General features: G+C 51.3%; 2 protein-coding genes across 2 annotated transcripts in view; both read left to right on the top strand.

Moving 5' to 3' along the window:
• Nucleotides 1–2,273, top strand: part of LSG1 (large 60S subunit nuclear export GTPase 1) — a 30,044-nt gene extending 27,771 nt beyond the window's left edge. The window contains exon 14 of the mRNA XM_010372987.2: nt 822–2,273. Coding sequence (XP_010371289.2) covers nt 822–1,001 — 180 coding nt within the window. The 3' untranslated portion in view covers nt 1,002–2,273. The remainder of the gene's footprint in view (nt 1–821) is intronic.
• A 3,570-nt stretch (nt 2,274–5,843) lies between these two features.
• TMEM44 (transmembrane protein 44) overlaps nt 5,844–26,514 on the top strand; it is a 40,386-nt gene continuing 19,715 nt past the window's right edge. Inside the window, exons 1-8 of the mRNA XM_010372988.2 lie at nt 5,844–6,243; nt 9,006–9,132; nt 11,596–11,689; nt 14,051–14,217; nt 14,432–14,518; nt 19,458–19,628; nt 21,028–21,174; nt 23,637–23,741. Of these exons, the coding sequence (XP_010371290.2) occupies nt 6,107–6,243; nt 9,006–9,132; nt 11,596–11,689; nt 14,051–14,217; nt 14,432–14,518; nt 19,458–19,628; nt 21,028–21,174; nt 23,637–23,741 (1,035 nt within the window). The 5' untranslated portion in view covers nt 5,844–6,106. The remainder of the gene's footprint in view (nt 6,244–9,005; nt 9,133–11,595; nt 11,690–14,050; nt 14,218–14,431; nt 14,519–19,457; nt 19,629–21,027; nt 21,175–23,636; nt 23,742–26,514) is intronic.

The raw sequence follows: 26,514 nt of genomic DNA on the forward strand, positions 1-26,514 counted from the left end.
TAAGTGACTACTATAGCAAAAACAGGACAGGGGTTAGGAGGGGGTGATCAGCTGTACCCAGAGAATGTTTTTGTATTCATCCCATGCTTTATCTGCGTGCCTCACACAATGAGCCTGTGATGCAGGCCAAGCAAATATTGTTCCCTGAGGACACTGGCACTGGAAGAGACTGAGTTACCCAAGGGCGCTTGCTTTAAATTGCAAAGCTGGGGCAAAACTTAGATGTTTGTAGCTCCTAGTTTGAATTATTTCCTAGTTGGTACGTACCAGTATTTGGAAGAAAATTTACCAATATGCAAAAAGATGACAAGTTTCTTCTTGGGCGTACAGCTGTCATACAGAACATTTAATTTGAAATTTTAAATGTTTATGGGTTTCTACAGGCTATAATTCATACGTCTCAACCGTAGCCTCTAGAGTAATACTTTACTACTACAAGTAACTTGCAAATCAGAGTGTGCTAATTTTTCTTTTTACTAAGTAAACTTAAAACTTGTTTAGAGTCCATTTCTAATATGGTTGAAGCAGGTTTAGTTTTTCTATTAAGACAAATTTCCAGAAAACAGCTAGTATTGAGTCTAGTTGTAGATGGCATTTGAAAGTATGGGACTAAATAAAGCTGATGAGGGAATAAGGAGGGAGAAGAGATGAAATGAAGACAGAATGCTGGTGGGAGAAAGAGGACCAGTGAAAGGGAGGGGGGGAAATTTACTGAGTGACTGACTCCTTTTTATCTTGAAGTGATCCACTGACAGTACCGTGCATATCCCTTAAAGGATAGCCTGCTGACATCTCAGATAATGTTTTCTCTTACTTCCTAGGAGAATGTGAGGGCTTTGACCAAAGGAGTCCAGGCTGTGATGGGTTACAAGCCCGGGAGTGGTGTAGTGACTGCAGCCACTGTGAGCTCTGAGAACGGGGCGGGGAAGCCCTGGAAAAAACATGGCAACAGAAATAAAAAAGAAAAAAGTCGCAGACTCTACAAGCACCTGGATATGTGAGGCTGGGCTGCATTGTGCAGATGGAAAAGAGCAGAAGCTGCCTGTTGCCTGTGGAACTGTCGCAAGACACTGGCACTGTAGAACGGGCCCTGCTCTTGCGGAGCACAGCTGCACCCAGCAGTCTCCGTGTCAAGACTGAGGGCCTCCTGGAAACACCAACTCTGACGACAAGGAGTCATCTGGGAGCCCTAGAAACCTCCTCCTGGCCAGGCGCAGTGGCTCATGCACCAACACGGTGAAACCCCATCAGTACTACAAATACAAAACAATTAGCCGGGCGCGGTGGTGGGCACCTGTGGTCCCATCTACTCGGGAGGCTGAGGCAGGAGAATCGCTTGAACCCAGGAGGCAGAGTTTGCAGTGAACGGAGATTGCGCCACTGCACTCCAGCTTGGGCGACAGAGTGAGACTGTATCACAAGAAAAAGAATTGCAAGGGATGGTTCATGAGACACATTTGGGACAAAGGTGAAACAGAAACTCCCCATTCTGAGTGTCCTAGTTGGGTTCCTCCGACTCTAAACAAGGGACTTGGGTTCAGTTAGTGCGCAGCGGGGGCTCACTTCCACTGAGGAACGTGTAGAATGTACTCACCGGGTGACAGGGAAGCTGCGGTATTTACTACCTAGCCCTCATCTTCTCTGTTATTCCACTTATTTAAAATGTCCAGAATAGGCAAATCTCCTTATAGAGAAAGTAGACTCGTGGTTGCTTAGGGATGGGAGGAATGGGAAGGTTGAGGCCTTCCTTTTGCAGTGATAAAAATGTCCTAAAATTGATTGTAGCAATGGTCACACAACTCTGTGAATATGCTTAAGACCATTGAATTACACACTTTACATTGGTGAATTGTATGGTATGTAAATTAAATAACATAGTTACAAAATATAATCAAAAGCATGAAAGCACTCTTGATATGGTTTGGATCTGTGTCCTCCCCAAGTCTCATGTGGAAATGTAAGCCCCCTGGTGGGAGGTGGGGCCTGGTGGGAGGTGATTGGATTTTGGGGCAGAGTCCTCACCAATGGTTGAGCACCACCCCCTCGGTGCTGTTCTCCGTGATATGGAGTCTTCGGCACATCTGATTGCTTCGAAGTGTGTGGCACCTCCCCTCGGTCTCCCTCCTGCTCTGGCCATAGAAGATGTGCCTGCTTCTCCTTTGCCGTCTAACATGATTGTAAGTTTCCTGAGGTCTCCCTAGGAAGCAAAAGCTGCTGTGCTTCCTATGTAATCTATAGGACAGTGAGCCAATTTAACATCTTTTCTTTATAAATTACCGTCTCTGGTATTTCTGTTTTTCTTTTTTTCTGAGACGGAGTCTCACTCTGTTGCCCAGGCTGGAGTGCAGTCGTGTGATCTCGGCTCACCAGAACCTCCCTCTCCCGGATTCAAGCAACGTGCCCTCCCAAAAGAGAAAGCTGTTGAGCTGCTGGCCTGTCTCCCCCAGGTGGCTGGGATTTACGGTCACCATTGGCTGCCCACTCCCGTAGCACCGCCCAGGCCGCTGCAGCCCTTCCTTCAGAAGGACGGTGCCTGAGGTCCTGCCACCTCTGCCAACAGGAAATGCCTTTGAGCAGTCACATCACTGCCTAGCGTCCAGGAGGACAAGTGCTCCGGTCCTCTTGTTAGTTTTTCTTTTTGGCTAACTCTGAACCATGGCCAAAAACATTCTCTTTAGCTCCTGGGCAGCTGCTGGACCGCTGAGGAGCCTGGTTAAGGAACTGATTCATTTCCTGAAGGCCGAGCACGTGCAGAGCCCTGTGGAAAGTACAGGGAGAACCTGGGCAGGGTTCTGATGACCCGGAGGGAGGTGGTTAGAAGATACCGTCCAAAGTGTTCGCTGCAGGATGAAGTCCCAACTCCCTCACGACTGAACGCTGACCATCTCACCTCCCTGCTGTGGCCGCTGCCCTGCCTCTGCTATTTGCCTTTCTCCCTATACCATCTCTTGCCGCTTCCAAGGGCCTCTGCAGAGCTGCGGCCATGGCCTTGTTGCCAAAAGCAAACATTCTCCAGCGTTATTTATTGAAAACCTTCCCCCACACATGCCCACCCACAATGCGGGGTGTCATCAATGTACTTTAAACATGCCCCTGCTGTAGTGCATGTCATATTTTTATGGCTTGTTTAAAAATCAGCATATCCGGCCAGGCATGGTGGCTTACACCTGTAATCCTAGCACTTTGGGAGGCCGAGGTGGGTGGATCACTTGAGGTCAGGAGTTCAAGACCAGCCTGGCCAACATGATGAAACCCCGTCTCTACTTTTTAATGGCCAAAAAAAGTAGCTTACTTTTAATGGCCAAAACCGCAATTACTTTTGCACCAAAGTACTTTTATTTTTTGTTTTTTTGAGACAGAGTCTTGCTCTCTTGCCCAGGCTGGAGTGCAGTGACGTGATCTCGGCTCACTGCAACCTCCGCCTCCTAGGTGCGAGAGATTCTCCTGCCTCCGCCTCCCAAGTAGCTGGGATTATAGGTGCCCGCCACCACACCTGGCTAATTTTTGTATTTTTAGTAGAGACAGGGTTTCATCATGTTGCCCAGGATGGTCTGGAACCCCTGACCTCAAGTGATCCACCCGCCTCAGCCTCCCAAAGTGCTGGGATTACAGGCGTCAGCCACTGCTTCCAGCCTGCACCAAAGTACTTTTGATAGTACACAAAACCACAATTACCTTTGCACCAATATAATATCAAATTAGTGATTAGGTTTAATTTCTCCTGAGTGGTTACAACTTTGTTTTGTTCTGAGAGACTAGGGTCTCAAAAATATAGGGGTCCCTATGTTGTCTAGGCTGGTCTCCAACTCCTGGGCTCCACTGATCCTCCCACCTTGGCCTCCCAGAGTACTAGCATTACAGGCATGAGCCTCCTTACCAGGCCAGATCTTAACTTTGAAAACACAATGTACCACTAAAATAGTGCAGCCACTTTGGAAAATAGTCTGGCAATTCCTCAAAACATTAAACACAGTTACCATAGACCCCAGCAAGGACACTCCTAGGTACATACCCAAAAGAACGTGAAACCTGTGTCCACACAAAAACTGTATACAAATGTTCAGAGCAGCATTATTCATAATAGCCCAAAGGTGAAAGCAACCCAGATGTCCAGCTGATGAATGGATCAACGAAATGTGGTATAAAAATACTCATACAATGTATTATGAGCCATAAGCAGGAATGAAGTATTGATACATGCAGCAACATGAAGGAACCTTGAAAGCATGCTAAGTGAAAGTCACAGAAAGGTCACATGGTGGATGATTACACTGATGTGGAGTATCCAAAACGGGCAAATCCTTAGAGAAAGAAGGTAGATTTGCGATTCCTGGGCTGGTAGTGTTGAGGGGAGTGGAGAGTAACTGCCGGTGGGCAGGGTTTATTTTTGGGTGGGGGTGATGAAAATGTTCTAAAAGTAGACAATGATGTTGGTTGCACAACGCTATGCATACAGTAAAAACTGCTGAATTGTACGTTTTATTTTTTGTTTTGTTTTGAGATGGAGTCTTGCTCTGTCGTCCAGGCTGGAGTGCAGTGGCGCCATCTCAGCTCAGAGCAATCTCCACCTCCCGGGTTCAAGTGATTCTCCTGCCTCAGTCTCCGAGTAGCTGGGATTACAGGCACACGCCACCACGCCCGGCTAACTTTTGTATTTTTAGTAGAGATGAGGTTTCACATGTTGGCCAGGCCAGTCTTAAACTCCTGACCTCAAGTGATCCGCCCACCTCAGCCTCCCAAAGTGCAGGGACTACAGGTGTGAGCCACCGTGCCTGGCCAGAATTGTACATTTTAAAAGGACTATGTTGGCTGGACATGGTGACTCATGCCTGTAATCACTTTAAGAGGCTGAGGCGGGTGGATCATGAGGTCAGGAGTTCAAGACCGGCTTGGCCAACATGATGAAACCCCGTCTCTACTAAAAACACAAAAAGTAGTCAGGTGTGGTGGCACGTGCCTGTAGTCCCAGCTACCTGGGAGGTTGAGGCAGGAGAATTGCTTGAACCTGGGAGGTGGAGGTTGCAATGAGCCAAGACCGGCCATTGCACTCCAGCCTGGGCAACAGAGTGAGACTCTGTCTCAAAAAAAAAAAAAAAAAAGATTATGTTTATGGCATATAAATAATATCTCAATAAAGCTGCAGTTTTGTATTTTTTTTAAATTATAAAAAGATGATTTTTTCTCAAATCTGCACCTTCTGCAGAAATATTTTTTTCAAGTCATGTTTTGCTTTAAACAAAGTTACTAAGATCAATAAGGAGATTTTAAAATTACAATGATCGTTTGCTCTCAAGAAAAACAGCCCTGTGTGCTTGAACTGTGAGGCGTGTGGCTGGACAGGAGGCGGCCCGTTCCAGAGATAACAAGCTCCTTGGCTGCCAGGGCTGTGGGTTAGGATGCCATCCAGAAGCCGGGCCTGGGCGACTGCCTGGGGGCGGAGGGTGGTACTGACAGCTTCAGAAAGGAGAGTGAGACGCAGATGTGGGGGTATTGGTTCTCCCGCACGTTTGTTTCCTCCTTCCTGGACTTGCACCCCGCCTCCCCTTTTTACTGCGCCCTGTCCGGGATCAGGACCAGGCCCCCTTCACCTTGGGATCCCAGCACCCATGGGCTTCAGCAGCGCACCTAATTGCTGATGGCTCAGGAAATGTGCGGAATATGCAGGAAGGGACGCCGTGCCTTACAGCGACCGGCAGAGACTCGGCCCTCCCCGAGCCCAGCCGCCCGCCCCGCTCCGGCCAGGATGTTGGAGGTGGGTGACCGCGAAGAGTCGGCGGCGAGCGGGCGCCGCCGGGGGCCCGGGGGCGGGGGCCGCAGTCTTTGTGCCCAGGCAGCTCCCGGCTCCCGCCGCTGGGGGGCGGCCTCCGCCCCGCCGACCCCCGACAATAGCGCAGGGGTGGGGAGCGCGCGGTCCCGGAAACTTTTCTCCGGCGCCTTCGCCGCCGCCGCCCGCGCCCGGGAGCGCGCCTTTCTCTGGCCGCGGTCGGTGCGCTCGGCCGGAGCCGCCGTGGCGGAACGGAACCCAGAGAAGGCGGCGCTCGGGGCTGCCCGCGGCGAGGGAGGCTGCGCCCAGTCACCGGCCCCGCGGAGAGCGCCCAGCCGCGCCATGGGGGAGGCGCCCAGCCCCGCGCCCGCGCTCTGGGACTGGGACTACCTGGACCGCTGCTTCGCCCGCCACCGCGTCTGCATCTCCTTCGGCCTGTGGATCTGCGCCTCCTCCTGCTGGATCGCCGCCCACACGCTGTAATGGGCCGGGGGTCGGGGGGCTGTCGGGAGGGGAAACGGGCGCCACGCCCCTGCTGCTCCCTCTCGGAAACCTAGAGGGGGCCGCGGAAAGGGGGATGAAGGAGATGGCGGAGTCATAGGATCCAATGGAACATTGCTGTGTAGACTGAAGTGGGATCCTTCTTTCCAGATCCCACGCGCAGGGAAGCTGGGCTGAAAGCCAAAGGGAGGAGGCTGGGTAGTGCAGCGGATGGGGCCCCAAGGATACCGCGAGCATGAGTGCCGTTGTCAGCCCTTCCCCATTGACTCGCGGTGTGACCTGGGCAAGCTCCAGAACCTCTCTGGGCCTCCTATGACTGGTGATAATAGGATGATGGGAGGATTCAATGAATCAGTACCGTTAAAGCACTTAGTAAATGCTCATTAAACATCATTTGTATTGCTCCAGCTAGGCCACCAACTCTTAAGGGACCTTGGCAAGTCCCTTGATGTTTCTGGCCTCAGTTTACCCAAAGTCCTCTTAGGCGGGAACGGGCGTGATGATGATCCAGCTGGCCTGTCTTTGCCCTGGCCTGTCCAGCACCTGGACTGGTTTGTCCAGATGCCCACGTTAGCCTAAGTTCTAAGAGTGAATCTCCAGGTCCTCAGCCGCTCTGTCCTAGGCATGGAAATCCACTAGCAGTGCCCAGGATGGTGCCGCCCAAGCATTCCCTGGCAGGGGAGAAAGGACCAGCACCCCTGGGAGAGGTTAGAACTGTCTCCCCGTAGGCGCTCAGTGGATATTCTCGTAAGGCATTTGGTCGTATTGCAGAGACTCTGCAGCCCCACTACCCAGTGACTAGAATACAAATACAAAGACGTCTAGAACATTGACTATGGATCCAGTGGTGCATTCATTAACTTTCAATCCCTGCCTCAGAATATCAGCACCAGGAGGTAGGTACTGTTACCCCCACTTTCAGTAGGGAACCCTGAGGTTCTGAGAGGTTAAATAACTTGTCTGAGCGAAAAGAAAGAACCAAAACCCCAGATCCCACTGGAAAGGGGCAGGCTGGTAAAAGAGATTAAACTGGCCAGATCAGAGGCTGGAAACTAACAAGGCACTGGACACGCATTATCCATTTGTTCCTCACAGCCGTCCTCAGACCAGCACTGTTAGGCACTTTGCCAACCTTGTGGGGCTTAAGAGCGAGCCTCTGCTTCTCACCCTGCCTGGGATCTGGACATACCCATTTGTTTTCAGGGCCTTGCCATCCCTGAATCTCCCCCCTCCAGTTTCTCTTTGGAGAATGTGTGTTCGGTGTGGTGTGTGGGCTGGGTTAAGGTCAGCTGGAACCCTAGCCCCAAGAGCCTGGGAAGTGGCTGAGAACAGGGTGCGGAGCAAAGGCCCTGCGTGTGAAGCCAGAAAACCACCATTAACTCACCTTCTCACCAGACACCTCAGTTTTGTCCTCTCAGATGGGAGGGTTGATATAAATTATTTCTAATTTGGGTCCGCCTCTGGGAGTCTCCAACTTAAGAATCTTCACTCCTTGGTCATGAATTGGTTTTAGGAGCCCAGGGCCCAGATTAAAGTTGGTGTTGCCACTGTGAGCTTCAGGCTTGGGCCAGCAGGTCAGGAAATGTTTAGAAAGCAGGCTTCTGTCCTCATCCACCATTCCCAAGGACAGGCGCTCAGAATCCACCAAATAGTTCTAAGGATGTGGAACGAGTACCATCCTCCGGTGAACCGCAGTGAAGCCGGAGCTGCTGCCCTGCCTCAGTGTCTCCAGCGAAATGTAGCAAGGAGGCATGTACGACAACATGTTTCAGAGGCCCTACCAGTGACGCTGATAGAAACGGCCAGCCCCTTCCTGCCCTTCTGTGCATCTTCTCCGTGGATATGGACTGGGGAGGGACTGTAAGGGGAGAAGCGACAGTGGGGGCACTGAGGGAGGGACAGCCCAAAGTGCCAAAAGGACTCTCTGTGTAAAGAACATGGACACAGGCCAGCAGAAGCCAGCCTGCCCCACTTCACAGATGGTTTAGAAGAATTTCACTTTAATTTATTTCAGAGAAACAAGTTGTCTTTTTAATTAGGCAATTAACTCTGCTCTGCAGTTGTCTGCAGTGGTTGGGTTACTTTTTTTTTTTTTTTTTGAGACGGAGTCTCGCTTTGTCGCCCAGGCTGGAGTACAGTGGCACCATCTCGGCTCACTGCAAGCTCTGCCTCCTGGGTTCAAGCAATTCTCCTGCCTCAGCCTCCCAAGTAGCTGGGATTATAGGCTCTCACCACCACGCCTGGCTAATTTTTGTATTTTTAGTAGAGACAGGGTTTCACCATGTTGGCCAGGATGGTCTAGAACTCCTGACCTCAGATGATCCTCCCGCCTCGGCCTCCCAGAGTGCAGGCGTGAGCCACCGTACCCAGCCTGAGTTACTTTTATAACCCTCCTGTTTCCTTTTCAAAAAATAAAACACGGTGGCTACTGTTTCAGTGCTAAGTGGGGGCCATCAAATGGCGCCGCCCTGATTTGGAGTTGGAAAGTAATTCCTTTTCATTCAAAGAGGCGGTGTCTTCACATCTCATGAGGTCTAGCTCCTGCCGTGGGTGTCTGGACAGGCGGTTCTGGAGTCTTCTGAATGTTTCCCATCTGTTAACTGGGTTCAAAAACACCTCCTAACTACCCCGGGGAGAAAGCACTGCCTGAGGGTGCAGGGTCACAGTTCCCTTTGCAGATGCACGAGTGTGGGTCCAAACTCACGGTTCCTGTGTTCTGTTCACACCCCTGTCACCCCAGGCTTCTCTATCTGAGATGTGCAAAGAAATCCAGACAGGACCAGTCGGCGCTGTGTGCTGCGTGCTGCCTCCTGACCAGTCTGTGTGACACTGTCGGGGCTGTTCTCGCCAGACAGCTCACAATCCAGGTATGTGGGGCCGACAGCTGACAGTGGCTTGGGCCAGCACTAAGAGAGGCCTGGCCTTTCTCTCTGCTGCAGAAGGTGGCTTCTGTCTTGTTGCTTCAACATGTATAGCATAGTGTCACCTCAGAACCTTGCTGTTCTTCCTGCCCCCTCAGAGGCTCTTGTTCCCGATATCCACTTGGCTCCCTGCTTAGTCCTTCAAGTCTTTGCTCGAAAGTCACTTCGCATAGCCGGGAGCGGTGGCTCACACTGTAATCCCAGCACTTTGGGAGACTGAGGTGGGCGAATCACTTGAGGTCAGGAGTTTGAGACCAGCCTGGCCAACATGGTGAAACCCCATCTCTACTAAAAATACAAAAATTAGCCAGATGTGGTGCACACCTATAATCCCAGCTACTTGGGAGGCTGAGGCAGGGAGAATCACTTGAACCTGGGAGGCGGAGGTTGCAGTGAGCCGAGATCACCCCACTGCACTATGGCCTGGGCGACAGAGCGAGACTCTGTCTTGAAAAACAAACAAGCAAAAAAAATGTCACCTTCTCAATAAGACCTCCCCTGCTTATAATGGTGACCCACCTCTTTCACCAGTGTTCTGGATTCCCTTATTCTAATCTGTTTTTTTTTCTATAGCTTAATCCCTAATACACCATATACTTTACCTGTGTGTATTCCTTTTTTTTTTGAGACAGAGTCTTGCTCTGTCACCCAGGCTGGAATGCAGTGGTGTGGTCTTGGCTCACTGTAGCCTCCATCTCCTGGGTTCAAGCAATTCTCCTGCCTCAGCCTCCCGAGTAACTGGGATTACAGGCGCCCACCACCACACCGGCTAATTTTTTGTATTTTTAATAGAGACGGGGTTTCACCATGTTGCCCAGGTTGGTCTCAAACTCCTGGGCTCAGGAATCTGCCTGCCTTGGACTCCCAACGTGCTAGGATTACAGGCCTGAGCCACCACGCCTGACCTGTTAATTACTTCTTGTATATGAACTCCCATTAGAATGTCAGCTCTACAAGGGCGAGGATTTGTTCACTGCTGTATCCCCATCACTTAAAACAGCACCTGGCACCTAGTAGGTGCCCAATAAATAGTAATTTATAGCTTTAACCCAGCCCCAGCTTATGTAGGGGTGGCTGAGTCCTTTCCTAGGTAGTGGTGTAGGCTTTGGGGCAAGTGAGAAGTAGTCTCAAGTTCCCTAAAAGCCCAGGCCCTCAACAAGCCTGTGCAGAAGGCTCCTATCCCAAAACACCTTTCCCCCAGAAAACCTGTTGTGCCCCCCTGTGGAGGCACCTCATGAGATTGGTCTTGGCCTTATGCCCATCCAGGTAGAAATGAAGGAAAGCAGCTCAGTGGGCAGAGCACAGATTTGGAGCATTCTAGACCCTGCTTCGAGCAGTGTTGTCTCAAAAGCAAATCACCTTTCATTTTCGATGCCCATTCTCATTAGCTAATAGAATACAATAGGGCCAGCTGGGCGCAGTGGCTCACACCTGCAATCCCAGCGCTTTGGGAGGGTGAGGCGGGCAGATCGCCTGAGGTCAGGAGACCAGCCTGACCAACATGGAGAAACCTAGCTGGGCATGGTGGCGCACGCCTGTAATCCCATCTACTCAGTAGGCTGAGGCAGGAGAATCGTTTGAACCCGGGAGGCAGAGGTTGCAGTAAGCCGAGATCATGCCACTGCACTCCAGCCTGGACAACAGCAAGACTTCATCTCAGAAAAAAAAAAAAAAAAAAAGAATACGATAAGTCCCAGCTCAAGTCCAATAATAATATTCATTAAAAACTTAACTACATACTTGGCAGTACAGACCTTTTGGTATTGACTCCTGGAATACCAGCATCCTATGACGTGAGTGTCCTCATTATTTCTGTTCTACAGACGTGGAGACTGAAGCATAGAGAGGTTAAGGGTCACCCATCTAGTAAGTAGCAGTGCCAAGATTCCGAGACTCAAACACCACAATGCAAGTTCTTCACCGCCGACTCTACCGTCAGAGTAGCTGGTGCCTTTAGAAGTCGTTTGCTTTCCCCAGACACTGGTCTAAACACTGCCCATGTACTGTCTCAAGTCCTGACAGTCTTTGACGGAGGCACTGTTAGTGTGCTTGTTTTGCAGATGAGGAAACTGAGGGCCAGAGAAGCTCAGTGGGCCAAAGGTACACAGCAGAGACTGCCTCATGCAGTGGGACGTGTGTGGAATAGAGCTGGGGGGCTGGGCTCTTATCCCAACCCTGCTGGTGGGCATCTGCCTACCTTGGGTTCAGTCATATAAACACCTCATCTCCTCATCAGCCAAGTGGAGATGATAGTGGACTTTTCTGGGGTTGGCGGGAGGTGTCCCTGGAGGAACACACGTGGAGACACCGCATCAGTGTAACCCATGTGATACAGGGTCCCGGATGACAGACGCTGTAAGGGCTGAGAAAAGATGCTTGAATGCCAAGACTGTTCCCGTTTGCTCCCAGGTTTTCACTGGTGCCTACCTAGCAGCTGTTGACTTAGTGAACTTTATGTTCATTCTCTTCCCAGTCTGTGGATCCAAATTCAAGTCTAATTCAGGTGAGTGTGTGGCTGTCTTTTCCTGTCTTTATTCACCCATTCATGCATCAGCATGCCGAATGCCTATCCCTTATCACTCCCTGAGTGGGTCCCAGCCAGGCACAAACAAAGGAGAAGGGCCAGATGTGGTGGCTCATGCCTGTAATCCCAGCACTGTGGGAGGCTGAGGCGGGCAGATCGCGAGGTCAGGAGATCGAGACCATCCTGGCCAACATGGTAAAACCCCGTCTCTACTAAAAATAGAAAAATTAGCCAGGCGTGATGGCAGGCGCCTGTAGTCCCAGCTACTTGGGAACCTGAGGCAAGAGAATCGCTTGAACCCGGGAGGCAGAGGTTGCAGTGAGCTGAGATCGCACCACTGCACTCCAGCCGGGGTGACAGAGCGAGACTCCGTCTCAAAAGAAAAGCAAAAATAACACCCCCCCAAAAAAAGAAGGAGAGGGTCCTTCTTTTAGGCTGCCAGCTACTTTTTAAAATGTTTGTAGAGATAGGGTCTTGCTATGTCGCCCAGGCTGGCCTCAAACTTTTGGCCTCAAGCAATCTTCCCAACTCAGCCTCCCAAAGTGCTGGGATTACAGGCATGAGCCACGGCACCACGTGGTTCATCCCTCTTTTTTTTTTTTTTTTTTTTTGAGATGGAGTTTTGCTCTTGTCGCCCTGCGTTAGGGCTGCCAGCTTGGGGGTATGTGCACACTGTGGGCAGCCAGAGGGAGGGAAGGGCTGCCAGTGTCAAGCACGTGGCACTAGAGCTGGGGCCACAGGCAGGGCACTCCAGGCACACAGCGGCATGAGCAAAGGCTAGGAGGAGGCGTGGAGCAGGGCTTGGGCATGAATAGGGATAGCTTAGCCTGCAGGTTTGGGGTGGTCAGGCGAAGCTTCACAGCTACTGGAAGTGGGTGGCAGGAATGGGCACGGGCCACCACAGGCACGGCAGGGGTTGGAAATGGCTGGGCCAGGGTGAGTGGCCCCAGGTATCTGTGGCTGGGGCTTCTTGAGAAGGGTCAGCCATGACCTTGGGCCCTTGTTCAAAAAGGGGATGAGGGACTGGGTGTGGTGGCTCACCCCTGTAATCCCAGTGCTTTGAGAAGCCAAGACAGGCAGATCATTTTGAGGTCAGGAGTTCAAGACCAGCCCGGCCAACATGATGAAACCCTGTCCCGACTAAAAAAATACAAAAATTAGCTGGACGTGGTGGCATGCACCTGTGATCCCAGCTACTTGGGAGGCTGAGGCAGGAGAATCGTGTAAACCCGGGAACTGGAGGTTGCAGATTGCACCACTGCACTCCAACGTGGGCAACAAGAGCAAAACTCCGTCTCAAAAAAAAAAAGAGGGGATGAACCATGTGGTGCCGTGGCTCACACCTGTAATCCCAGCACTTTGGGAGGCTGAGTTGGGAAGACTGCTTGAGGCCAAAAGTTTGAGGCCAGCCTGGGCGACATAGCAAGATGCTATCTCTACAAACATTTTAAAAAGCAGCTGGGTGTGATGGTACATTGCCTGTGGTCCCAGCTCCTTGGGAAGCTGAGGTGGGAGGATCACTTGAGTCCAGGAGGTGGAGGCTGCAGTGCGTGGTGATTGCGCCACTGCACTCCGGCCTGGGTGACAGAGCGAGACCCTGTCTCGAAAATAAATCAGTAAATCCAAGGGGGCTGCGTCAGTGTGTAGTGTAGCGCGCCCTCAGCGGCTCAGTGCTCCCCAGAAGAGAAACGCTCTTTTTAGAGTTTCTCAGGAGAGAGCTGGGCAGTGGCTTCCACCTGGAATCCCAGCCACTCATGAGGCCAACGTGGGAGATCGCTTGAGCCCAGGAGTTCAAGTCCAGCCTGGGCAAAGACCTCATCTCTAAAAGAAAAAATAAACAGAATTGCTCAGAGGAGTGCCTATCTTACACTTCAAGGACAAAGACACCGCTCATTGCTGTTTGCCCTGCGCACAGTTCCCGCTGGTGCCGTCACTGATTCACTGGTCGATGCTTTTACCACGCTTATACCAGTTCTGATCTGTGGAGACTGGAGAAACCACCAGGGGATGGTGCCTTATGCTTAGGAGCTCTAGTCCAGAAGAGGCACTGCTGTCTACATGCAGATGCATATGAGAGAAGATAATGTCATCTCTGCCTAAGGAAGGAGAACAGCACGTTATGGGGGCGGGGTGTGCAATCAATTGGTGGTGGAGAGGAAGGGGCTCCTTGAAGAGGTGGCACAACTACAGAGCCCTGAAGGGTGGGGAGGAGCTGGCCTGCAGAATAACTTGGGAACTCGTTTTGGCATCGTGTGGGGAGCTGACACCAGTTCTTCCCACGCAGCTATCTGACAAGGTCTAGGTTCCAGGAGCCCTGTGGGATTTTGGTGTCTATTGCAGATTGGGAAGCCCGAGAGAGGAAGAGGAGGCGGCAGCTCAGGGCCAGTGTGTTTGCCCTGGCCCTGCCGCTGAGCCTGGGCCCATGCTGGGCTCTCTGGGTTGCTGTCCCAAAGGCTTCAGCCACCATCCGGGGGCCACAGCGGAGGCTGCTGGCGAGCCTGCTGCAGGTGAGGCTGGGCCGCCCTGGGGAGGACTCCGGGTACTGCATGTCCTGCCAAATGCCTGGGGTGGGATGAGGCGGGGGCTAGGGGACTGGGGTTAAGCCTTCCTTTGTTGGAAGAAACCTCTGAAAGCAGAAAAGGAATCCTGAGCTTTGTCTGCTTCTTGGGGCACATGGCCAGTCTCTGCAGAGTGCTAATGGTGGATCACCTGTTCTTGCAGGAAAACACTGAGATCCTCGGCTACCTGCTGGGTAGCATGGCCGCCTTTGGCTCCTGGGCTTCTCAGATCCCCCCTCTCTCCAGAATTGTGAGGCTGGGGTGGGGCTGGGACTGTGGGTCACATGGCAGGTCTCAGGGCACCTGGGAGCGTCCTGAGAGGGTCACGGGACGGGAGTGTGGTGTCACCGTGGGTGCATGCACGCGGACTCAGCTTTTTCTGAAGAGCGTTAGTGTGTATGGCAGCAAGGAGGGGATGTGTGTGGAGAGGGGCAGTCAGCCCAGGGCGTCCTGAGGACGGCGGGAGCCTCTCGGGGAAAGTCCTTGTGTTCTTTCCCATTTCCTGTAGGAAATGAAAAGCAGGCTGTGAGGAAACAGCCCCCGAGGCTGGCTAAACCCACGAGAGAATGAGATTTGAGAGACTCCAGGCAGTCAGGTATGAGGTTCTGTGTAGATCAAGAGTGTCTTAGGCCAGGCGCAGTGGCTCACGCCTGTAATCCCAGCACTTTGGGAGGCCGAGGCGGGTGGATCACTTGAGGTCAGGAGTTTGAGACCAGCCTGACCAACACGGTAAAACCCTGTCTCGACTAAAATACAAAAATTAGCCAGGCATGGTGGTGCATGCTTGTAATCCCAGCTACTCTGGAGGCTGAGGCAGGAGAATCACTTGAACCCAGGAGGCAGAGGTTGCAGTGAGCCGAGATCGTGCCATTGCACTCCAGCCTGGGCAACAAGAGCAAAACTCCATCTCAAAAAAAAAGAGTGTCTTATTGGCAGGCATTCTCCAGGCATCCACATTGAGGGAGGCCCTGTGTCAGCCAGTCCTGTGGGGGATAAGGTGTGCCCAGGGGCGAGCGCTTGCCCTCCAGGAGCTCACAGTCTCATGGAAGACACAGGAACGTGAAACAGCATCTCCTAACGCTTCGAGAAAGATAGAAACAAATGTTTGGGGTGTCAGAGAGAGAGAGAGGGCTCCTACGTTCTTCCAATGAGCAAGGGCGAAAACTGTTTACACTGCCAGCCTGTGGGGTGGTGGGAGACGTCATGTTGCCTCAGGAGGGAACGTGAATTTGAGGACACAGGCTGGGGAAAGGCCATCGGCAGAGGAGAGCACACAGGAAAAGCCCCCATGCGTGAAAGCGCCTGAGAAACTGTGAGACACTGTGGACGTGTGACGGCTGCTCTGCCAAGTTTTCTCTGCAGACGACTCTGAGACAGCTGTTCCTGTCTCACTGACGGAACAGTGGGTAAACCCAGCACCATGACATGTCATAGGCCCATTTAGTCTAAAAAGAATCGGCTGAGTGCAGTGGCTCATGCCTGTAATCCCAGCACTTTGAGAGGCCGAGGTGGGTGGATCACTTGAGGTCAGGAATTCAAGACCAGCCTGACCAGCATGGTGAAACCCCGTCTCTATTAAAAGTACAAAAATTAGCCAGGCGTGGTGGCGGGTGCGTGTAATCCCAGCTACTCTGGAGGCTGAGGCAGGGAGAATCACTTGAACCCAGGAGGTGGAGGTTGCAGTGAGCCGAGATCGCGCCATTGCACTCTAGCCTAGGTGACTGAGCAATACTCCATCTCAAAAAAAAAAAAAAAAAATTACTTGCCCAAGAGTGTCTTGGTTGAATAGCAGCTCCAGGGATACAGCATTCAGCACTGGAGGGTAGTTCGTGGTGGTTGGTGAAGTCAGTGAAGCTGCTTTCTGTGCTGTGACTGCCAGAAGCCTCGCGGGGCCTGGGCCTCATCAGCGGGTGTCCTGTCTTTAGATTAATGGAGGGGAGAGTGGCGAGCACTGGGCTCAGCTCAACAGCCCACCGGGGTGGCTCTCCAGGGTAGTGCCAGAGCTGAGAGACCAGGTTGCATGAAGGCCTTTGAAGAAGCTGGCACTGTGCCCTGACCGCTGGTAGTAGCTCCTTAGGGCTGTCATAACAAAGTGCCACTAACTTTCAAAAACAGAAATTTATTGTCTCAGTGCCAGAGGTCAGAAGTCTGAGATCAAGGTGCCGGCAGGGCCATGCTCCTTCTGCAGGCGCTAGGGAAGGATCTGTTCCAGGCCTCAATCCTCTCCCAGGTTTGGGTAGCTCCTTGGGTTCAAGTGATTCTTCTGCCTCAGCTTCCCGCGTAGCTGGGACTACAGGAGTGCACCACCATGCCCAGCTAATTTTTGTATTTTTAGTAGAGACTGGGTTTCTCCATGTTGGCCAGGCTGGTCTCAAACTCCCGACCTCAGGTGGTCCACCTGCCTCGGCCTCCCAAGTGCTGGGATTACAGGTGGGAGCCACCACGCCCGGCCCCTTCCTGTTGAGTAAAAGGAAGAACTTCAGGGTAAGACACTGCACAGTGCCTGGCATCTGGAGAGCCGCCAGCATTACCCCTGCCTTAGGAGGTGTCAGCTCCCCATCACTACAAGGTATTGAAGCCTGAGGGCCCCAGGCAGGACAAGAGAGTGAAATTGCACTAGGGACTCCGGAAAGGAAACATGCTGTATTTCTAGGTAAGGAGCTGCTGCCGCCTCTCAGTGACTCTGGTTCCAGGAAGAAGAGCCCAGAGCTAGGGTACCCTTCGTAGGGAGAAACCCAGCAGGGTTTGGGGTGTTCTGGGAAGCCAGGTCAGCATGGCTTCAGACCCTGGCTCTCCCAGAAGCTGCTCCTAATTTGGCCATGGTGAGGTTGCCAAGGAGAAAATGGCTAGGTCACTTTGGTGGCAACGTTCCCATTGCTCCAGGAGTGAGTCCTTGAGTGGGCCAAGGGGTATGAAATACCCACAGATGAGTGAAGCGTTGTGCTGACACCAGGAGTCCTGGCAGCTGCAGAGACCATCTGAGGCCTGTCCTGCCTCCAGCCCTTACGTGGATGTGCCAGGCAGCCCAGGCTGGGGCGTGCCTCCGGCCTCTGTCCTGTCTGTAGGCAAGGCCTGCCTAGGCTGGAGAGGGACTGCCACGTCTCGTCCAGTCACAATCCAGTTCCGTTCTTCAAGCAGTGGTTAAGCACCTACTGTATGTCTGGCACTGCAGGTAAATAGAGCTCTCCATTTTTCTCAGGGTCGACCCCAGGACTGACCCTGGGAAAAGACTGCTTTGGAGGACAGTGGTCACTGTCACTGGCTTAGCACGGGAATGAGGGCAGAGGGCTCCCCAGCGCGGTTCATCCTGAGCAGCAGCGAGAGCAAGGCCCAGCCCCACTCTGCCCGCCACCTCCCCCTGGCCGTCACTGTCCTCTCTAACATGGTGGTGGGTGCTTAGGTCGGGGGTGGGGGCGCCAAGCACCTCTAGCCATAGCAGTGCTGCTTCCTGTGTGAGGTAGAAAGGGCCGAAGGGAAAGGGCGTCGTCTCCACCCTCAGCCTCTGGGCGCAGTGGGCCAGGGCTCACCCTCCCAGCTGCTGCTCCCTGGCGAAGCATGCACTGTGCTCTCTCCCCTACGCAGTCTTTTGGGGGCGGGCCAGACACAGGGGGGCCTGGGGACAAACGAGGGGACGCAGATTATTTTTAAGAGTTAAATTTAAAGTGGGGCAAAATTGGCCAAAATGTGCTTTTTCTCTGGAATTTTTCTCATTCCCTAGCCAAGGTCTATATATCTGTAAATACGGTCATCAAATGAACATAGGTAATGAGCATCTAATGAGTTTACATATGTATTACATACAAACTAAATTTTATATGTATTATATATAAACTGAGTTATATATATATAAACTAAATTATATATAAACTTTATATATAGTCTAATTTATATAAAACTAAATTATGTAAAAACTATAATTTATATATGAGCTCATCTAATGAATTATAATTTATAATATGTGAATTAAAATTATAATGAATTATAATTATAATATGTGAATTATAATTATAATATGTGAATTAAAAACTCTAATGAATTTAATATATAAACTGTTTACAATTTTAATTCATATATTTAAATATATAAGTATATAATCAGAAATATATGGTGTTTGTGTATATACATATTCATATATATAGAGTGACTTTCTGCATATAAAGGCTACTTACATATAAATATAAATAGTGCATATTTCCTTTTGTTGAACCAGTATTTTTATTACGTATTTTTCAGAAATGTCCTCTTGGCTTTAAAATTTCCAGAATATCATCTCTCATTTTTTGGATCTTCCCCATGTGACCTGGGTCAGAATCAGCGATCCCAGGGAGAGAAGGGCCAGGTCTCAGCTCTTCTGATTCGGTCTCTGTGTCAGGCTGTTCTTGCATTGCCTCAGGCTGGGTCACTTGTAAAGATGTAATTGGCTCACGGTTTTGCAGGCACCCAATCCCTGACGCCTGCATCTGCTGGGCTTCTGGGGAGGCCTCAGGGAGCTTTTACTCATGGCTGAAGGCAAAGTGTGAACAGGCAGAGAGAGCGCAAGAGGGTGGAAGGGAAGGTGCCACACACACGTTTTTAAACAGCCAGATCTCAGGAGAACTCACTCTCGCGAGGCCAGCACCCAGGGGATGGTGCCAAACCATTCATGAGAAATCCACCTCATGATCCAACCTCCTCCCACCAGGCCCCACCTCCAACACTGGGGATTACAACTCAACGTGAGATCTGGGGGGACGAATGTCCAAACCATCCCAGTCTCCCTCACGTTCTCCCAGCGGACATTGGGGAGCCGCTGCCCAGTGTCAGGTGCTGGGGCCCTGGGATGGCGAGGACCCCCACCCAGCCCTCAGGAGCCCTCTGACTGTATAAAGGGCTGAGTCATGATCAATCAAAGGTACTCTGCTGGAGGGATGTGTTAGGGCTCAGAAAAGGGAGTTGCTTGCTCCCCTTAGGGTTGAATTGGTAAGGGGAGGTTTCCCAGAGTTAAGTTTAAGTCAGGTTCTGAGGGATGAGTAGGAGTCTGATAGGCAGAAAAAGTAACTCGAGCAAAAGCTGGAAGTCTAACAGAAGCATTGCCCTGGGGGACTGGCTGCAGGCAGAGGGCTGGCCCAGCAACCTGCTGTGCCACTGAGGGCCCTGGGTCTTGTGATCTGCTGCTCCTCCCTGCCTAGCCCCTCCCTCTCTCTGCCCAGTGCCGGGGGAAGACATTTCCTTCCATCCACCTGTGGACTCGGCTCCTCTCGGCCCTGGCTGGCCTCCTCTATGCCTCGGCCATTGTGGCCCACGACCGGCAGCCTGAGTACCTGCTGCGGGCCACACCCTGGTTCCTGACCTCCCTCGGCCGCGCGGCGCTGGACCTCGCTGTATCCACCCTAGGCCTGGGGAGTTCCCTGCTTGCAGCCGGAGGAGGCCTGTGTCTCCTCCCCTCACTGCCCCGCTCCCACGCTCCTTTTCTCTTGCTAGATGGAACTCTCCCAGCAGTCAGGGAGTGGTTTGAAGCTTGGGGCCGGCAAATGCAAATGCAATTATTTGTAGTTTTATGTTTCTTTCTTTCTTTTTTTTTTTTGAGATGGAGTCTCACTGTGTTGCCCAGGCTGGAGTGCAGTGACGTGATCTTGCCTCACTGCAACCTTCACCTTCCAAGTTCAAGCAATTCTCCTGCCTCAGCCTCCCGAGTAGCTGGGACTGCAGGTGCATGCCACCACATCTGGCTAATTTTTGTATTTTTAGTGGAGACTGAAAATTTTTGTATTTTTAGATGCTGACTGTGGATAATGGCTATGGCGTGTTGGTGGTGGGGTGTATGAAGGCAAGGCAGGGCCACACCCTCTCTGCAGGCGCTAGAGGGATCTTTGCTTGCCTTTTCCAGCTGCTAGTGGAGTTGCAGGAGCTGCTAGTGGCTCCTGGTGTCCCTTGGCACATGGCAGCATCGTTTTCATTTCTGCCTCGGCCTTCACATGGCCTTCTTCCCTTGGTGTATCTTCGTGTGTCTCCTCTTCTTATAGGGACCCCAGCTGTTGGAGTTAGGGCGCAGTCCAATCCACTATGACTTCATTGTCTAATGATATCAGCAAGGACCCTACTTCCGAATAAGGTCACAGTCTGGGCCAGGTGCAGCAGCTCACACGTGTAATCCCAGCACTGTGGGAGGCCGAGACGGGAGGATCACCTGAGGTCAGGAGTTGGAGACTAGCCTGGCCAACATGGTGAAACCCCACCTCTACTAAAAATATAAAAATTACCCGGGCATAATGGCAGGTGCCTGTAATCCCAGCTACTTGGGACGCTGTGGCAAGAGAATCACTTGAACTGAGGAGGCAGGGGTTGCAGTGAGCCAAGATCATACCACCGCACTCCTGCCTGGGTGACAGAGCAAGACTCTGTCTCAAAAAAAAAAAGGGGGGTCACATTCAGAGGTGGATCTGAATTTTCAGGGATGCTATCCAACCGACCGCATGTATTGTCACTGTAAGCCAGGCCTGTCAAGAAAGATGTTTTACAAAATGCTTTTGTTTCGCAAATATTTACCAAGTCCTTGTTAGGGACAGGGTCACATTGGATGCTGGGCCCTCGTGGGGACATGGGGACAGGAATATCCACCCTAGCCCTGTCTTCAGATGAGCTCCTCTCTGTCCCAGGCAAGATAATACCAGGGAGGGAGGAGAGTAGGTGAGTGGGGAGGGAGGTGGCAGCATGGTGTGAAGGGGTGAAGGGCTGCGCTAGGCTGCTAGAATATTCCTACCTTAACTTCCACCATCTCAGATTATTTTCCTTTCGTGTGTGATGAAGAGCAAGATGAGACAGGCCTTAGGATTTGCCACTGAATCCAGAGAGAGCCCTGACACCCAAGCGCTTTTGACCTGTGCAGAGAAAGAGGAGGAAAACCCGGAGGCGAGAAACGAGGACAAGGTCTCTCTGGCTGGAAAACTCCGGTCCCGCAACAGTATCTTGAGAAACAGCAGGATACTGCGGACGTGTGAAAGCTGCCTGCCGAGTGTTCTCTGCAGGCGACTCAGACAGCTGTCCTGTCTCGCTGACGGAACAGTGGCCAAACCTAACACATGACATGTAACGGGCCCATCCTGTTTACTGGCATGGAGTGGACAGGGGCAGTGAGCCTCCATGAGGGCCGGGGCTTGGGAATTCCGGAAGTCCTTCCCTGCTTGCCCAGTTGGTCACTTTATTTTTATTTTTTTTTAATCGATTGATTGATTGATTGATTGATTGAGATGGAGTCTTGCTCTGTTGCCCAGGCTGGAGTGCAATAGCACAATCTCAGCTCACTGCAACCTCTGCCTCCCAGGTTCAAGTGATTCTCCCGCCTTAGCCTCCCAAGTTGCTGGGATTACAGGCACGTGCCACCACGCCTAGCTAATTTTTTGTATTTTTAGTAGAGACGAATGGGGTTTCACCATGTTGGCCAGGCTGGTCTCGAACTCCTGACCTCAGGTGATCCGCCCACCTTCGCCTTCCAAAGTGCTGGGATTACAGGCGTGAGCCATGGTGCCTGGCCCAGCTGGTCACTTTAAAAACCTGCTGTTTATGTTCAAAGCTAAGGGAACCTCGGATGCCACAGGATCCTCCAGTTTCCCAATTACACAAATGTTTTGAAGTGTTTTTGATCACTTAAAGACTTAATAAATATAACAATGTAGATGAAATAGTCAAATGCCACTTGATGCTTTTGAAGAATTTACTTACTGGTATATAAGTTCACATGCTACATACCTGCATCATTTTTCAATAATGTGATTTTCATCCGGGTGCAGTGGCTCACTCCTGTAATCCCAGCACTTTGGGTGGCCAAGGCAGGTGGATTGCTTGAGCTCAGGAGCACAAGACCAGCCTGGACAACAGGGTGAAACCCCGTCTCTACCAAAAATACAAAAAAAAGTTGGCCGGGTGTGGTGGTGCGCACCTGTAGTCCCAGCTACTTAGGAGGTGCGGCAGGAGGATCTCTTGATCCTGGAGGCAGAGGTTGCAGTGAGCCAAGATGGTGCCACTGCACTCCAACCTGAGCTACAGAGTGAGACCCTATCTCAAAAACATACATTATGTGATTTTCACTCCTATTTCTTCAAAACCTGTATTCCCACTTTCACAAGCATCTTTAACATCCGTGTCGTTCCCACCACCTAACACAGGGCTCCAGAGCCTGTCAGCACACCCAGCTACGTGATCCCGCCTTTGGGGATCGGCTTGTGATGCTGCCTCTAAAAACTCCTCTCAAGCCAGAAGGACCCATTTGCTATCTGTGGTCATTGCAGTGTAACTACTTATTCTGTTCCTTGTTTTTGTTTTGTTTTGTTTTGTTTTGTTTTGTTTTTTTAGTTGATAATGCTAGAGAGCTGATCTTTAAAAGTGTTGTTTTGGGGGTCAGGTGCAGTGGCTCACGCCTGTAATCCCAGCACTTTGGGAGGCCGAGGCGGGCAGATCACAAGGTCAGGAGTTTGAGATCAGCCTGACCAACGTGGTGAAACCCCGTCTCTACTAAAAATACAAAAATTAGCTGGGTGTGGTGGCGGGCACCTGTATTTTTAGTAGAGACAGGTCACCATGTTGACCAGGCTGTTCTCTATCTCCTAACCTCAGGTGATCGGCCTGCCTCGGCCTCCCAGAGTGCTGGGATTACAGGCTTTAGCCACCGTGCCCGGCGCAATCTGTATTGTAGCAAGCCCACAGGGTGCTTCTGATGTGCACCAAGGTTAGAGGACCACAGCTTTGCAAAAGCACTTATTTGGCACCTATTGCAGTGGTTCCCAAACTTTGCCACGTGTCAGAATGACCTGGGGAGCGTTTAAACTATCCACTTCCCAGTTACATCTCGTACCAATGAAATCAGAATGTCTGGAAGTGGGAAGTAAACACTCGTGGTTTTGTTTGTACGATAGGGTCTCACTCTGTCACCTAGGCTGGAACGCAGTGCCTCCATCACAGCTTACTCCAGATCGCTGCTCAGCTGGGGAGCTTCAAAAGCAGAAGAGGCCGGGAGTGGCGGCTCACGCCTGTCATCCCAGCACTTCGGGAGCCCAGCACTTCGGGAGGATCACTCCTGGATCCCTTGAGTGCAGGACTTCAAGACCAACCTGGCAACACAGTGAAACTGGTCTCTACAAAAAAAAATAATAATAATAGATTCCTAATTGATTCTACTGTGCTGCAAAATTTGGGAAATACTGAATTACTGTGACCTGAAAGAGAAAGATAAGACACATAGGAAGCCGAAAGTGAGATGTGCTGTAAAAACAAAAACAAAAAGAGAGAGAGAGAAAATACCACGGGGACCCTTTTGAATAAAATGTGACCTTGTTTTTAGAAAATGCCTCCTGACTGAGAATTCTCCTTTCTGTCTCCCTGCCTTTACTTGCAAGAATTCGGATTGGGTGCCTATCACCACACTGTCACACTGCAAGTCACTGAGGACAATGACAGCAATCAGTCGCTACATGGAGCTGACCATTGAGCCTGTGCAGCAGGTGAGTGGCCATCAGTCACGGCCAGGTGTCCGAGAGGGTGGGAAGCAGTCATGGAAGGCTTCCTGGAGGAGGTGATGCTTTAGCTGAGGGATGGGCAGGAGAAAACAGACAAGCAGGTAAAAAAGAAGGAGCTCTCCAAGGTTGCAATGGAGGGGCAGATGTAGGAGAGTGTTAGAGAGAAAAATATTTTCCCTGTACCCTCATAACTGATGAAACACAGAGTAACAAGAGAGAAAAACAAACAAAAACAACTTTAATTACTCGTACATGGAAATTTACAAAGAAAAATGTGGCTCAAGGAGGTGGCCAGATGATGGAGGCACCCCCATCATACCATATTAGGCTACCATATATACATACCATATTAGGCTAACTCAAGAAAAAGAGGTTTGGGGTTCTGGGGTGGGAGGTAAGGTGAGGGAGGACCTGTGTGGGAAATAAGGGTTGTCTTGCTATGCAAGTGAGAGTCTGTCAGGTGTCAAGATTTGTCTCTGGAAGTAGCTCTCTTCCTGGTGCAGAAATATCTTTACAAATGGAAATTTCCTTTATAAATATAAATTTCCTTTATGAAGGGAAAATGTATCCTCTATTTTCAGGCAGTTAGGGGAGGTTAATAGCTTCTGCTTCTGCTGGTTTTCAAATCCCTTTAGGTCTAAGGAATCCATCTGCTAAAGAGGCATATTTCGGGGTGGTGTATGCTGGTGCCCTTCAGGAGTGAGGGGAGATGAAAGGGCTGGAGGAGGCAGGGGTCGGGTCATTTAGACATGGAGTCTTATCTTTTTTTTTTGAGTCAGAGTCTCACTCTGTTGCCAGGTTGGAGTACAGTGGCACAATCTTGGCTCACTGCAACCTCCGCCCCGCCAGGTTCAAGTGATTCTCCTACCTCAGCCTCCCGAGAAACTGGGATTACAGGCGTGTGCCACCACGTCTGGCTAATTTTTGTATTTTTAGTAGAAACGGGGTTTCACCGTGTTGGCCAGGCTGGTCTGGATCTCTTGACCTCATGATCTGCTGGCCTCGGCCTCCCAAAGTGCCGGGACTACAAGTGTCAGCCACCGTGCCCAGCCGTGTCTATCATCTTGAGGGTGATGGGAGTCAGGAGGCTTGAGTACTGGAGACTCAGGGTCAGGTGTGCATTTTAGAGCCATCCCGGGAAGTTGCAGGTGGCCTGGGGGGAAGGAGAGCAGCAGCCGAGCAGTGGGTCAGGGCCAGTCGGAAGCCCGAGGAAGAGGAAGTGTGACCTAAATGGAGGTTGGAGCAGATGGAGAAGCAGAGATGGAGTTGAGCGAGTTGGGAAGTGGAGCGTTGGAGGGGTGAGGAGGTGCAGGTGAGGGAGGGAGGGCTCCGGATGACTCCCTGAGTTCTGGCCTACACGGGGGGTCCTCAGGAGGAGGAAGATTGGTAAAGAGGTGACGAGAAGTTCCCCCCATGTCCCACTTTCCCCCCAAGACTGTCTTGTCGAGGTCACCGATGACTTCCAAGCTGCTAAATCCACCATCATTCCATTCTGAGATTCCACGCATCCGGCCACCAGCTGCTCCTGGCATCTGTGGCCCCCGCTCTTTTGTGTCTCCTGCCACCCTCACAGGCTCTTCTTTCCCCTTGGCCTCTGCTGGCTCCTTCGGGTAAACTTGACTGTAAAGAGGGAGTCCAACGCCCTGTCCCAGGCAGGCTCCCTGCTCCTCGTGGGCCCTGCAGTCCCACAGTCCCCTCACTCTGCACAGCAGTTCTTGCTAACCCCCACCCGGTTCGTGTCTCCGTCCTTTCCCCTCCCCTCAGTTCCCATCTCAGCTGCCCAGCTGCCCATTCAGCTGTCACCATATGGCGTCTCACACTTACCTCGTCCAATGCCCAGACCAGCTCCTCTCCCCATCTTCCTCATCTTAGTAAATGACACAGTCTATGCAGTGGTTCAAGCCCAGAATTCCTCTCTTTCCCTGGCCACACTCCCATGCCCATCTATTCCTTTTGAGAGTCCTATAAATGCTTTCTTATTTGAACTAGGTCTTGAGTCCAGTGGCCTCCTGGCTATCATCCTCTCCACTTCTTCTGTGGTCCTGCCCTGCCCATCTCTGACGAGCCCCAGAAAGATCATTCACAAATGTAAATTACATCTTGCTCCTGCTGTGTTTAAAACACTCCTCTGGGCCAGGGCTCTTGGTGGCCCACACCTGTAATCCTAATACTTTGGGAACGTGAGATAGGAGTATCACTTGAGGCCAGGAGTTCGAGACCAGCCTGGACCACATAGCAAGACCCCATCTCTTGCGTCCTGTTCACTCCTGTCTCCTGCACAGAGTTTCTCTCCATTCCTCTGCCCAGAATGCTCTCCCTCCCGATTCTTCACACGGCTGCCTCTTTCTTGTCTTTCCAGCTTCAGTGTAAATGTCTTCTTCTCCAAAGCTCTTCCCCAACCATCCAGTCTGAAGTAGGACCCCTCTGTCCTACTACTCTATTTTATTACCTATTGAAATTCTCTACAAAGCACTTACCACAATCTTTTGCTTTGGTTTGTCTGTGTCCTGCTGAGATGTAAACTGTATCTCCTGTCTCACTGACTCCTGGTGCCTGTAATCTTGCAGTCCTGGGCTCTCAGTAAAGGTGTGTTTTGAATACATGGTCCGGTGGTGAGGGCCCCTGCCAGGCTGCCCAGACACACTGGTGCTCGGAGAGAGTCTGGGCCTGAGAGAGAGGTTTTGCTTTTTGCTGTTGTTGTTCCTTGTATCCTGGGTGCGCAGAACCTTGTGTGTGACCTAAGCGAAGTTCAGAGAGA

Source organism: Rhinopithecus roxellana, chromosome 1, assembly GCF_007565055.1.
Source record: "Rhinopithecus roxellana isolate Shanxi Qingling chromosome 1, ASM756505v1, whole genome shotgun sequence".
In the NCBI taxonomy this organism is placed as follows: Eukaryota; Metazoa; Chordata; class Mammalia; order Primates; family Cercopithecidae; genus Rhinopithecus; species Rhinopithecus roxellana.